At 30.9% G+C, this 12571-nt stretch overlaps 1 protein-coding gene across 1 annotated transcript in view; it reads right to left on the bottom strand.

Moving 5' to 3' along the window:
• The window catches only part of LOC115888886 (DENN domain-containing protein Crag), a 42917-nt gene that overhangs the window by 7217 nt on the left and 23129 nt on the right, over positions 1-12571 (bottom strand). The window contains exons 13-19 of the mRNA XM_030908754.1: positions 12556-12566; positions 11696-11801; positions 11361-11447; positions 5373-5625; positions 4372-4529; positions 1635-1853; positions 1280-1551 (exon numbers count right to left, since the gene is read on the bottom strand). Of these exons, the coding sequence (XP_030764614.1) occupies positions 1280-1551; positions 1635-1853; positions 4372-4529; positions 5373-5625; positions 11361-11447; positions 11696-11801; positions 12556-12566 (1106 nt within the window). The remainder of the gene's footprint in view (positions 1-1279; positions 1552-1634; positions 1854-4371; positions 4530-5372; positions 5626-11360; positions 11448-11695; positions 11802-12555; positions 12567-12571) is intronic.

Here is a 12571-nt window from a genome sequence, read left to right on the forward strand (position 1 = left end):
TCCGAAAACTTCGGCAGGATATTCTGCACATAAAAATAAGTAAAAAAGTTCGTATAAATGTATGTCCTAAAATGCTTAGTTTTGGAGATACAGGGTGTAGAAGTTTCATTTTTATTTCGATTGTTTCCAAATAATTTCTGAAGTAACGTCAATATTTGGATGAAAATTGGCGAATGAGAGTTTTTTGACATGAGAAAATTGAATTTGATGTCCAAATGACTCCTACTTGTAGAGGGCGCCGCCTACATATTTTTAACTGGTTTCAAGAGTAATAACTTTTAGTCCGTACCTGTATAAAACTACTGAGTAAAAAATATACGTTTACGACGTTTTTTACGTAAAAAAGGTCTCTCGGTAAAAATCGATACGAGTAATGGTTTTCGAGATATTTGAAATCGAAATTATCAATACTTGTCGTTATTGACATAAATTAAACATGTTGACTAAATAGTTATTAGACTGAAATCATAAATTTGAAATGTTTTTGTGCCAAAAATCCAACAGAAACTGTTTTAGCATTTTTAAAAATTTATGATTAAATTAAAAAAACAAAAAGTTCCCAAATTTGTGATTGCAGTCAAATAACTATCTACTCTCTCAACATGTTTATTTTTTTTTCAATAATGACATGTATTAACTACTTCCATTCTAAATATCTTGAGAGCAGTTGCTCGTAGCGATTTTTACCAAAAGACATTTTTTACGTAAAAAATCACGGAAATGTATATTTTTTCAACCAGTAGTTTTATACAGGTACGGACGAAAAGTTATTATTCTTCAAAAGAGTTAAAACACATGTAGGTGGCGGTCCCGATAAATAGAAGTCATATTGACATTAAAATCAAATTTCTCATGCCAAAAAACTCCCAGACACCAACTTTCATCTAAATATTGACGTTACTTCAGAAATTATTTGGAAAAAATCGAAGTAAAAATGAAAATTCTACATCCTGTAACTCCGAAACGAAGCATTTTAGGACATACATTTATACGTACTTTTTTATTAATTTTTATGTGCAGAATATGCTGCCGAAGTTTCCGGAATACAGTTCGGACCACCCTGTATATACTTTTAATTAAACCTTACTTGATAATTCCTTATCCTTGTCCGCTGCATTTAGAAAAAATAAAAATATCAATAATTACAAAAAGTTAACAAAATAAATTATTAATGTTTTTGAAATCGAACTATTTTTAAAAGCGTCTTTTCCAAAACTAATGATATTTTAATAAGAAAAAAAAATTTTGGATGTTATATGTTATATTAAAGATCTCTTACCCAAAGCAGCCAGTTCTTGCGTTAATGGATCCGTTCCTTCTTCCACCAACTTCATACTGCTACTGCCATTGCTAGTCTGACTTTCTTCCAACTTCTCCAAACTCGATTGGCTACTATCTTGCTTCTCTGTACCATTTGAATTGCTCTCAACCTCTGCGCGGTTTTTCAAATATAAATTAGGAAGATACGTGTTGACGTTTATCCTTTCAAACACCCAAATTAAGTTCCAGTAGATAATCGGATGTTCGTCGATAAATTTTGGTTCCGATATACTAAAGGAAAACAAGAATAAATGATGAAATAGAATGTACGAAACCTCTATATGCAAAATATAAAAGACAACCCTAGTATTTACCTTAAATCACCCTCCTGGCTTAAGATATTCTCCAACTCTTTCCGTAGTACGAGAGGATTTAAATACGGAACGCTGAACGGATCGCAACTTGCCAATTCCTTGCCCGTGACAGTAACTGTCAAAAGCGGGACAGTAGGCTTGTTGCACGCCTGACAGACCGTATTCAAATTCGAATCTTCAGCTGACCAGTTGGCCATAATATCTTCGTCGTAAAGTAGCCTAAAACAAGGAATAACAGTTTGATACTCTTAATTTGACTAATGATTAATTAGACTTCAATTTAAGCTTGATTTTCATGCAGCCGTTATCCGACGATACGACGATACGATATTAATTTTATTGGTTGAATTTAAAGACTTTGACTGGTTAGAAAATTGCGTAGTTTTTAAATTTATTGCATTTTCATGCTTCCGTTCATCGGATATACGATTTGTTTGTGATTGGTGTCATTTTATATTTTCATTTCCATAACTATTTCGCTGTTTTGCTTATAGAATAAGAGCTAGCAACGTTTTCGAGTGAGAATTTTAAGAAAACTGTTTCTTTAATATATCTTTTGCTATGCTCCCCCGAACAGATTGCGGACGGTCTGGCTGCCGGTAGACGTTGCGTTCACTACTGTGCATCATATTTGTATTCAACATCTGTTCACTACTGCGCGTCACGAATTCGCCCTGTATTTCAGGACCTAAGGAGGCTAGGACAAACCTATGCGTCACATATTTAGTTTCATAAAAAAGTAGCAAAATAAAGTGAGAATCGTATCATTGTATCTCTACTCATAAACGAGAAATCCCATAAAACACACGAAAATGGGATACCCCAAAGATATTTAAACTCGGGAGATACAACGATCCATTCATAAAACGCTCTAAACCTTCATCACACATTGGTTTGCGAAAATCAACGAGTGCGAGAGAGAATGGACAAAGAAGGGAATAGGGTATCGGCGCAACGGCAACAATGTAGTTGTTTACAAAGATTAGACGGTTGAGGTCAGTTTCCAGTGGCGTGCCGATCGACCGACAGTATTTTAAGGAAATTAAAATAATTGTTTAATAAATTTAAAATAATAATAATAACACTTACATATTTATCGCATTGTAAAAAGTTGAGGGAGGATATTAATAGGAAAAAAATAAGTTGAGGGAGGATAGCGAAATAAATAAAAACCGGCATATTTTTTTATTATAAGATGGCTTTTCACATAAGAATAACGATTAAAAAAAATTTTGGGTGTATTAGTAAATGCTGTTTCAATATCTTGTTCCAAAACTTGTTCATCTCCGGTGAATGAGTCTATTAGCAATAACAAAATAAAATAGTTATTTTAAACTAGTAACATAATATTTTACCAAAAACTAATATTTGTAGACTTCACATATTTTTGATAAAAACTTTATTATTATATGTATATTTATTATATACCTATATGAATTTTACAACTACTAAAATGTGTGTCTAAAGGGATCGCACCGCGATTAGAAAACCGATACAATGACACAAAGTACCAGAGTGGTGCGACCCCAAAAATAAAATAGAAATAAATTAAATTATAAAAATAAACAGAATTAAAAAAAAATAAAATTAGATAAAAAAAGTGAAAATATAATTTTATCAGGGATAAGCGGAGATAAGCAGAGAGGCATAACGAAACAGTGTAATCGGAACAGCAACCAATGACGGGCATATCAGAAGAACAAGAACCTCACAAATCAGTCGAAGAAATTATAATTTTTTAAATGATTTATTATTATGAATTTAGTAAATGATTTTTAATTTGTTTTTTATAATCTGTAAAGGATTGAAATTTAAAGTTATTAGAAATATTATTCCATATGGTGTGGCGCTATGAAATTGAAAGATTTTTGGAAGTTAGCTGTTCGGTGTTGAGGAATTTTAAAATAATGCACTTGCCTAGTCGAATTATCATGGTCAACGTAGTGAAACAATGAGAACAAATAGGGAGTCTGCTCTGTAGTTAAAATTCGATAAATGAATGTCATTAAATGAAATTTTAAAAACTGCTTTTTATTATTAAAAGAAACACGATCATGATATTTTTATTCCATTATAAAATTTAAAATAGTTAAGCAGTTAAGCATTAAATGAAAAAATTGACGTTAGTAAATTAATGTACTTGATATATTATAGAAATATAACGAAATTATTTATTACTTAATAATTGGTTGTGGTATTTAATCGAATACTAATACCAATATACAGGTAAATCTGGCAAATGTTTTCGGTGTAAGAGAGATGCGAAAATAAGGATAGAATAATGGCCGATGAAGGAAAAAGGTAAACAACTGTATCTCTTGAGTTTAAATATCTTTGGGATACCCTGTACAGATGTGATGCGCAGTAGTCTACCGGCACCCAGACGGCTCGCACTTTGGTCAGGAGAACAGGAGAGCATAGCAGAAGATATATTAAAGAACCAGCTTTCTCAAAATTTTCATTTTCCCGACGCGACGGTGCTAGCTCTTGTACTATTATCATGATATATGACCATCGTATCATCGGATAACGGACGCATGAAAATCAAGCTTAAACCATGAAATTTTATGTGTCAGTAATGACATACACCAAATTGCAACAAGGTTGTGTCATTATTCTGCCAACACATTTTAAATGCCCGTCTACACAGTTCAGTCAAAACTTATCAACTAAACTATTGTGTGTAGATGAACACAAAACAAACAAAAAATGAAAAGAAGTAAGATGTACTACTTACTGGTTACAGTTGTGACATTGTGAGCAGGTGGTTAAGGTTATGTCTACTTCGCTGTCTCCTTTAGCTTCCTCTGGGGTCAGATATATGTTCTCGGGAAGAATTTCATCATCTTTCAAGTTCGTACAAGAACCTCTATAACTTCCCAATTCAGCTGAAACCTATATATTATATTTAGTAAATTAGCTAGGTATAAGATATCTTCCTAAAATAAGGTATTGTAGAAAACTATACTCTGTTTTTTTCTCGGGTAAGATTTCGACAAACGATGACAGAAGAAAAGCAGATACCCCAGTCCCATACCAATCTATTTATTTTACTAAAAAAAGTTTCTAATACTTTTTAAGTTAACTATGGATGGGTTTAAATATAAATCCGTCATGCGTCGCGTCGTCTCTTGTTGTTTTTAATCAGTTTTATTGGTTTATTTCAAAAATGACAGATCATATTTCAATTTTATTGGTTTGACGAAACGATGAACGACAAACGGACGCCGACGCGTATGAACTCGCCTTTAGATTTTTGAGGCTTGTCAAAGTCTTGCTAAATTATAGGTTATAATTTTGTGCCAACTTATGTCAAATATCTGCGTTTTGGAAGATGATGCATTTTGATTCGTGTTATTACGTGTGTTTTGTGTCTTTTGAAGTCCAGTGGAGAGAAAATTAACTGTAGACCCAGAGCACAGTTTATAATTAACACTCGCTGCCCAGGAAGAAAGTCTTATACACCAATAAAGTTACCATCAATAAAGTTTGTATACCATCTCGTCGTAGATAAGTGCATCTCGTATATGGTACAAGGCTCGTACTAAACATATACTAAAAACTGGAGTAGCTGTAAAATATCGACATCACACGATAGGTAAATAATGGATTCCATAGATTTCGATTTGTCGAGTAGCCACTCTTAGTAAATACAAAAAAAATATATTTTAAATCGATGGTCTGCATTTTAAAGAGTAAGACAAAGATAACGATAGTTGACCATGCTCTAGTACTCACTTTTCTTTGTCTTTCCAGACTGGTGTCGTCACTGCCATGCGCACTGTCGCCATCTATATCGTTGAGGGTGTCCCCCGAGGCCATCCTATCGTTGGAGTTGAGTGCGTTTTTGACGGGCGTAGAGTTGGCCGACGTGGAGATGGCCTCCTTGATCTCCTCCATCTTCTTGACCATGGTACTGGCGGCCGACTTGATCGTACTAAGAGAACCCTGAATTATTTCGTTTGATTTTTTGCTGGTAAGGCTGGAAGGGCTGCCAACGGATGCGGGAAAACAATAGAACATAAATAAAACGAACTAACCTACGACGTATAAAGAAAGAAAAAAGGCGCAACTTTTCTTAGTTCAATTATCTTTGTGTCTTTTCTGGTTTACGAGGTTATAATGATGCTTTCAAAGCGTTATTATTAATTTCTATGCAGACAAACGTAAATACGGTTCATATCAAATAAACTTTTGGTTACGTCATCTAGGGCGCGATTTTTAAGTGCTAAGTGGAATTTAAATTTCCCGTTGGAGATTCAGGTGGCAGTTCTGCTGTAAAAAATGTCTGATCTGTCTCATTTATTTATTTGTTTCCTGCCATTGTCATTCGTTCTGACACGTTTAAATAAATAGTGTTGTAATACTTTAAGCTTGAAAATATTTACTAGCAGTCCTTGCAAACATTTTTGTTTTTAGAACCTCTTTTAGCTTAATAGCCGTAAAAACTCATTGCAACTTTATTAGAATATTTTGAACGGGAAAGCGGTAGTAATTAGTAGTGGGAACTATCGAATGAATACTATCGAAACATTCGATAGTTGCAATTCATTCGAATAATTCGATAGCTAGTAAAAAAACATTCGTTGGAAACTATTCGAATAAAAATTATCGAATAGATGCGTCATCTGCCTTGAAATATTGTATTCTAGTAATTCGGCAGCAAAAACCATTCATTTATAAAATTCATTCATTTATAAAATTCATTTATTCGTCAGGATCGATTATAATAAAATATTAACTGGATTTTAGTTGTCGCCCGGCGACGTAGGTTTCTTTCCGAAAACCCGGTCGGTGGCAATGCTATGAAAGAAGCCGGCATCTTTGATTTATTTTGGAGTCAGATAAAGATAAGGACACATTATTTTTTTTTATTGAGGTGCTAGTATTTACAGAGAAAATACATTATGAAGGGCGCTGTTGCCATATATTGGTATTAGTCTCGGTATTAATTGATATTAGCAAAGAATATTATTGTTTGGCTTAGTTAGTTAGGGATAGTATGTCTATATATTTTATATTTTTTTATTAATATTCTGTTGTTACACTGCAATAATACTTGTTATTTTGGATGTAGGAAAATTATTTTTAATGTGTTTAAGCAAAGACTGGTTTAATAAATAATAATAACAGTAATAATTTGTTATACCTATTAACAACAAAATTTGAAATCATTTAATATAAACATTTTTTTTAAGTAGTAGCAAAATATAAACAACAAATTTGATGTCAAAATTATTTATATTAGATCCTATTTAAAAATAATATAGTCTCTCAATTTTTTGTGGCAACGTTGGTTTATTAAATAATAATAATTACAGAACTAATTTGTTATATTAACAACAAATTTTAAAATCATGAAATATAAACATTTATTAATTTTCTAAGCGTGCAGTGTAATGCAAGGAAAATATAAATAAAAATTAGAAATCAAAATTATTTATATTCGGTACTTTATATTACTATTTAATAATAATAATATTTACTTTTACTGGTATTTACTTACTAAAAAATAAATGAAATATTTCTTCGCAAAAAACTACATGTAAGAGAATTAGCATAAACAAAATACAAACATCGTTAACTTTTTTTTAAATTGGCACGTGTAAAACTTTTAATTTAATTTTCTCACCCCATAGTCTGAGTTCGATAACCATTTACTTAACCACATTAATTAATATAATTATTAAGTTCAACTAATTCATATTATTAAAACATCTAAAATACAAATATGTATTTTTAAAATTAATTGTAAGTTCATCTCATCTCTCTTAAAAATTGCTACTTCTCAAAATTTCCCATTAAAAAATAGACCATATACCATATAAAATTAAATAATTGAAAGATCGGGCTACGGAAAATCACACAAACTTTCGGAAAAATTTTGACCACCTGCACACGCACACAATCGTCAATTAAAAAAACTACTATTTTAGTATTTTAAATATTTTAATAAACGCAAAAATAGCACAGTATTTATAAGGCGAAGTTATAAAAATTTGGAAGAACTAATAATGCACTGACGCACACAAAAATCAAACGAATACTAAATTTCATTTATCAAAAACATTCGATAGTCGTGGCTCAACGATAACCATTTAGTCGCACGGCGAGGTTGTCACATATGCTTTAGTATACAAATGAATGAATGATTTTATTCGAATAAAACCATTCGATAGTTGAAATCATTCATTCAGTAACCATTCGATAGTCTAATTCAATCGATAGTTCCCATCGCTAGTAGTAATGGCCCTTTATGTCACTTAAGTGCTCTTAAGAAGGTGAGCTTTGTTGATGCAAATAATAACTGTTTATATATTTATAATTAATTATGGTTTCCCAAAATATTTTGATTAAAAGAAAATATATAAAAGTGGGAAACGCTGGACCGGTCAAGCTTAATCACGTGACTAAAAGTTTATATAGTACGATCTGTATGTGTGATCAAAGACATTTGTTATATCTTTGACTGTTATATTTTTTATAGAAAAAAATTACATAATATTTTCTAATCTAATTTACGAAAATATTCATAAAAACAGACACTAAAAATTAGTAGTGGGAACTATCGAATGAATACATTAGATAGTTGCAATTCATTCGAATAATTCGATAGCTAGGAAGAAAACATTCGTCGAAAACTATTCGAATAAAAATTATCGAATAGGTGCGTCATCTGCCTTGAAATATTGTATTCTAGTAATTCGGTAACAAAAACCATTCATTTATAAAATTCATTCATTTATCAAATTCATTTATTCGTCAGGATCGATTTTAATAAAATATAAACTGTCAAATAAAGAAAAGGACCACAATAAGGACACATTAATTTTTTTTATTGATGTGCTAGTATTTACACAGAAAATACATTATTATGAAGGGCGCTGTTGCCATATATTCGTATTAGTTGGTATTAGCAAAGAATATTATTCCTTAGCATTAGTTAGTTAGGGATAGTATGTCTATATATTTTGCATTTTTTTACTAATATTCTGTTGTTACACTGCAATAATACTTTTTATTTTGGATGTAGGAAAATGATTTTTAATGTTTTTAAGCAAAGACTGGTTTAATAAGTAATAATAACAGTAATAATTTGTTATACCTATTAACAACAAAATTTAAAATCATTTAATAATATAAACATTTTTTTTTAAGTAGTAGCAAAATATAAACAACAAATACAAGTCAAAAGTTTTTATATTAGATCCTGTTTAAAAATAATATAGTCTCTAAATGGCAACGTTGGTTTATTAAATAATAATAATTACAGAAATAATTTGTTATATTAACAACAAATTTTAAAATCATGAAATATAAACATTTATTAATTTTCTAAGCATGCAGTGTAATGGAAGAAAAATATAAATAAAAAATTAGAAATCAAAATTATTTATATTACTTTTTATTACTTTATATTACTATTTAAAAACAATATTTACTTTTACTGGCATTTACTTTAAAAAATAAATGAAATATTTCTTCGCAAAAAACTACATGTAAGAGAATTAGCATAGACAAAAAACAAACATCGTTGACTTTTTTTTTAAATCGGCACGTGTAAAACTTTCAATTTAATTTTCTCACCCCAAAATTTGAGTTCGATAACCACATTTACTTAACCACATTACTTAAATATGATTACATGATTAGACATTACTTAATTGCTACTTCTAAAAATTTCCCATTAAAAAAATGCAATCTAACCTAACCATAATGTACCATATAAAATCAAATAATTGAAAGATCGGGCTACGGAAAATCACACAAATTTTCGGAAAAATTTTGACCACTTCGCACATAATCGTCAATTAAAAAAAACTACTATTTTAGTATTTTAAATATTTTAATAAACGCAAAAATAGCATAGTATTTACAAGGCGAAGTTATAAAAATTTGGAAGAACTAATAATGCACTGACGCACACAAAAATCAAACGAATACTAAATTTCATTTATCAAAAGCATTCGATAGACTTGTGTTTAGCCCTAGCAGGCAACTATTAAGCCCGACCAATCACGTTAGAGTTTTTGACAAACACAAATGAATTAACACACTCCAAATAACCTCGCTAACCAACCTGATTGGTCAAGCTTAATAGTTGACTGCTAGGGCTAGACACTTCTCTTCGATAGTCGTGGCTCGTGGCGCAACGATAACCATTTAGTCGCACGGCGAGGTTGTCACATATGCTTTAGTATACAAATGAATGAATGATTTTATTCAAATAAAACCATTCGATAGTTGAAATCATTCATTCAGTAACCATTCGATAGTCTAATTCATTCGATAGTTCTCATCGCTACTAAAAATCATTTATTACCAAGATTAAACTCATTAAATAATATAATATATACGGGGTAAATTTCAAAAGTGGCTCCCCCCTATAAGTCTTACCTACCTGACCCTATCGGTCACTTCCTGTTTCACCGGAAATGACTACAATTTTTGATGAGTGTAATGGATGTCTTCATAACAACAGTTTGACTCGAATATGATGTGGTACGTATGAATCTTTGAATAAGAAGACTAAGGAAGGAGCATATCAAAAATCTTAGGTCCACCGCGATGGGCCTAAAATATGGCCGACTTAAATTCCGGTTTATCAGTGCCGTTCTAATTTTATTTAAAAAATGTAAACTATGATGTAGGGTAAACGTGGGGTAAACTCAATATTTTTTTTTATTTTACGTTGTCAGTAAATGTTGGTAGTTACTAAAATTATTATAAAAATATATAATTCTAATAAACATCCGATACGCTACTGAAACAGGTAAGTCAAATTGACGTATCTAAATTCTTTAACATCTAATCTTTGACAAGTAGTAAATAAAAGCAAAAATGCATGAAAAAATATATAATTAATTAATTTTAAGTGAGTTTTATAAATGATCGGTTTACTACACGTATGTATATTATATAGTCACTTACTAGCGAAAAGTTGTTCCATTATTTCACTCAATTTTTGACCGAGATCTACCGCACGCTACACAACTAACTAGTTTACAGTATTTTTCGATAAATCGCAATAGTGTCACTGTTAATTTAAGTTTTGCCACAATTTCCATCTAGATTTACTACCTTTATACAACTATCAGTAGTAGAATAAATAATAAATAACATAAAATAAGCTCCGTAAAGACTGACAAATCCACAAAATTTCAAATCAAATTCAAATGTGTCAAATGAATCGTCAAACAGAACTGTCAAGGATCCCCACCCTAGAGTCCTTTTTCCGCCCACCATGCTCCTTCCTTAGTCTTCTTATTCAAAGGTATGAATAGTATGTGGTATCAAATTATTCGTAAAAAATGATTTTTTAAATATGGTAATGAGGCAGCTTCATTTCATTTTAAAAAAATTGGGTTTTAACACAGCCATGGCACTCTAGATTGAAATTTAAAATACTTTTTTTAAGCGCAAATGTCAAAGGATGACATATGATTTGTCATTCTAGTCAGAATGTCATTTTGTATCAAATATAGCAAAAAAATACTAACTATACCAATTCAAAATTAAAAGTTATAGTCATTTCTGGTGAAACAGGAAGTGACTGAAACTAATTGAATACGTCAATCATTCCTGATTTAGTTCATATCGTAAGATAACAAATCTCGTATTTTTATCTGAAAAAAAAAATAAGTAATGGGAGTGAGCCACTTTTGAAAAACACCCGGTATTTGGCCCGTAAAAACACTTTCAATAATGAAGAACATCTACACTTACCTTAGGTTAGTAATAGCGGTTTCTAGCAGCTGCTGCGGTACCTTAAGGTTGGCCTTTCTTAAAGATAACCTTTGCGTAGCTAAACGGCTAAAATAAAACATCTAAACTAGCAAACAAGGCATGCATCGGTGCTGAAATATGTGTGGTTAAAGCTATAGCAACTTATAGAATTAAAATCCTTTGAATTGTGGAATAATCGATTATGTGGTGTATATTTAAAATTGTTAAAAAAATTCAAACCAAAAAATATTTTTCTGAATAACTAGTTAAAAATTACTGGCAATTCGGGCTATAATAGCAACACAAAAATGTATACGTATAGTAATTTCGAGTACCTGAAACTAATTTTGAAGCTGGACCCTAGAGTTGCCAGGCTGGACGCCACTGTAGCGGCCGGAACTGTTTCTGAACGGTGCAGTTTGTTTGTCGAAGGCGGACTACCTGTAAAATATAAATTAAGACATCCAATTTAACGAGATAAGCAACAAAGGGTGTCACTAGAGTTGGTTTAAAACGTGAATTCACATTCATAGGTATACCGTGATTTTTGATTTGCTGCAAAAATAATCTGTGAATATGAATTCTATAGGAAAATCAAAAGTTGGTATGCACGTCACAATGTTGTACTTTTCTTACTTTGACTTTTGACAAGAAGTGTCAAATAAAGTTACCAACTTTATTTGTCACCGATTTTTTATTGTAAGTGTGATCGAAAAAAAACCGGCATCAAAGACTGCTTAGGAATGATAATTTTGGCGAGGTAAATCTCTAGATGTCGTTAACTAAAAATTGACATAAAACTTGTTGTCAAAAATTAATATTGATTATACAGGGCATTTCAAAAAACATGTGTCATCTCTCGTGGAGAGATTCCTCAAGTAAAAATAAGATTTATTTTTCATATAAACATAGGTCCAATTCTGCTTTGTTTTCGATTTATTATAATTTTCTTCCAAGTATATTACTTACTTATTTTTACGTGGGGAATCTCCCCACGAGATGGCACATGTTTTTTGTAACACCCTGTATATTATTATTACATCAATACTATTCTACACTTCTAACCGAGAACTGTGACGAAAAAAAAACAATAATTAGAATGTATTAAAAGGTAATTTACTGAAAAAAAAAGATAAATTGTAAAGTAACACATTAGAAATTAAAAAATGATACTAAAAAAGTAATATATATTTACCTTCGAAAGTTGCAGA

The sequence above is a fragment of the Sitophilus oryzae genome, unplaced genomic scaffold (genome assembly GCF_002938485.1).
Source record: "Sitophilus oryzae breed Bouriz unplaced genomic scaffold, Soryzae_2.0 scaffold_808_pilon_pilon, whole genome shotgun sequence".
NCBI lineage: Eukaryota > Metazoa > Arthropoda > Insecta > Coleoptera > Curculionidae > Sitophilus > Sitophilus oryzae.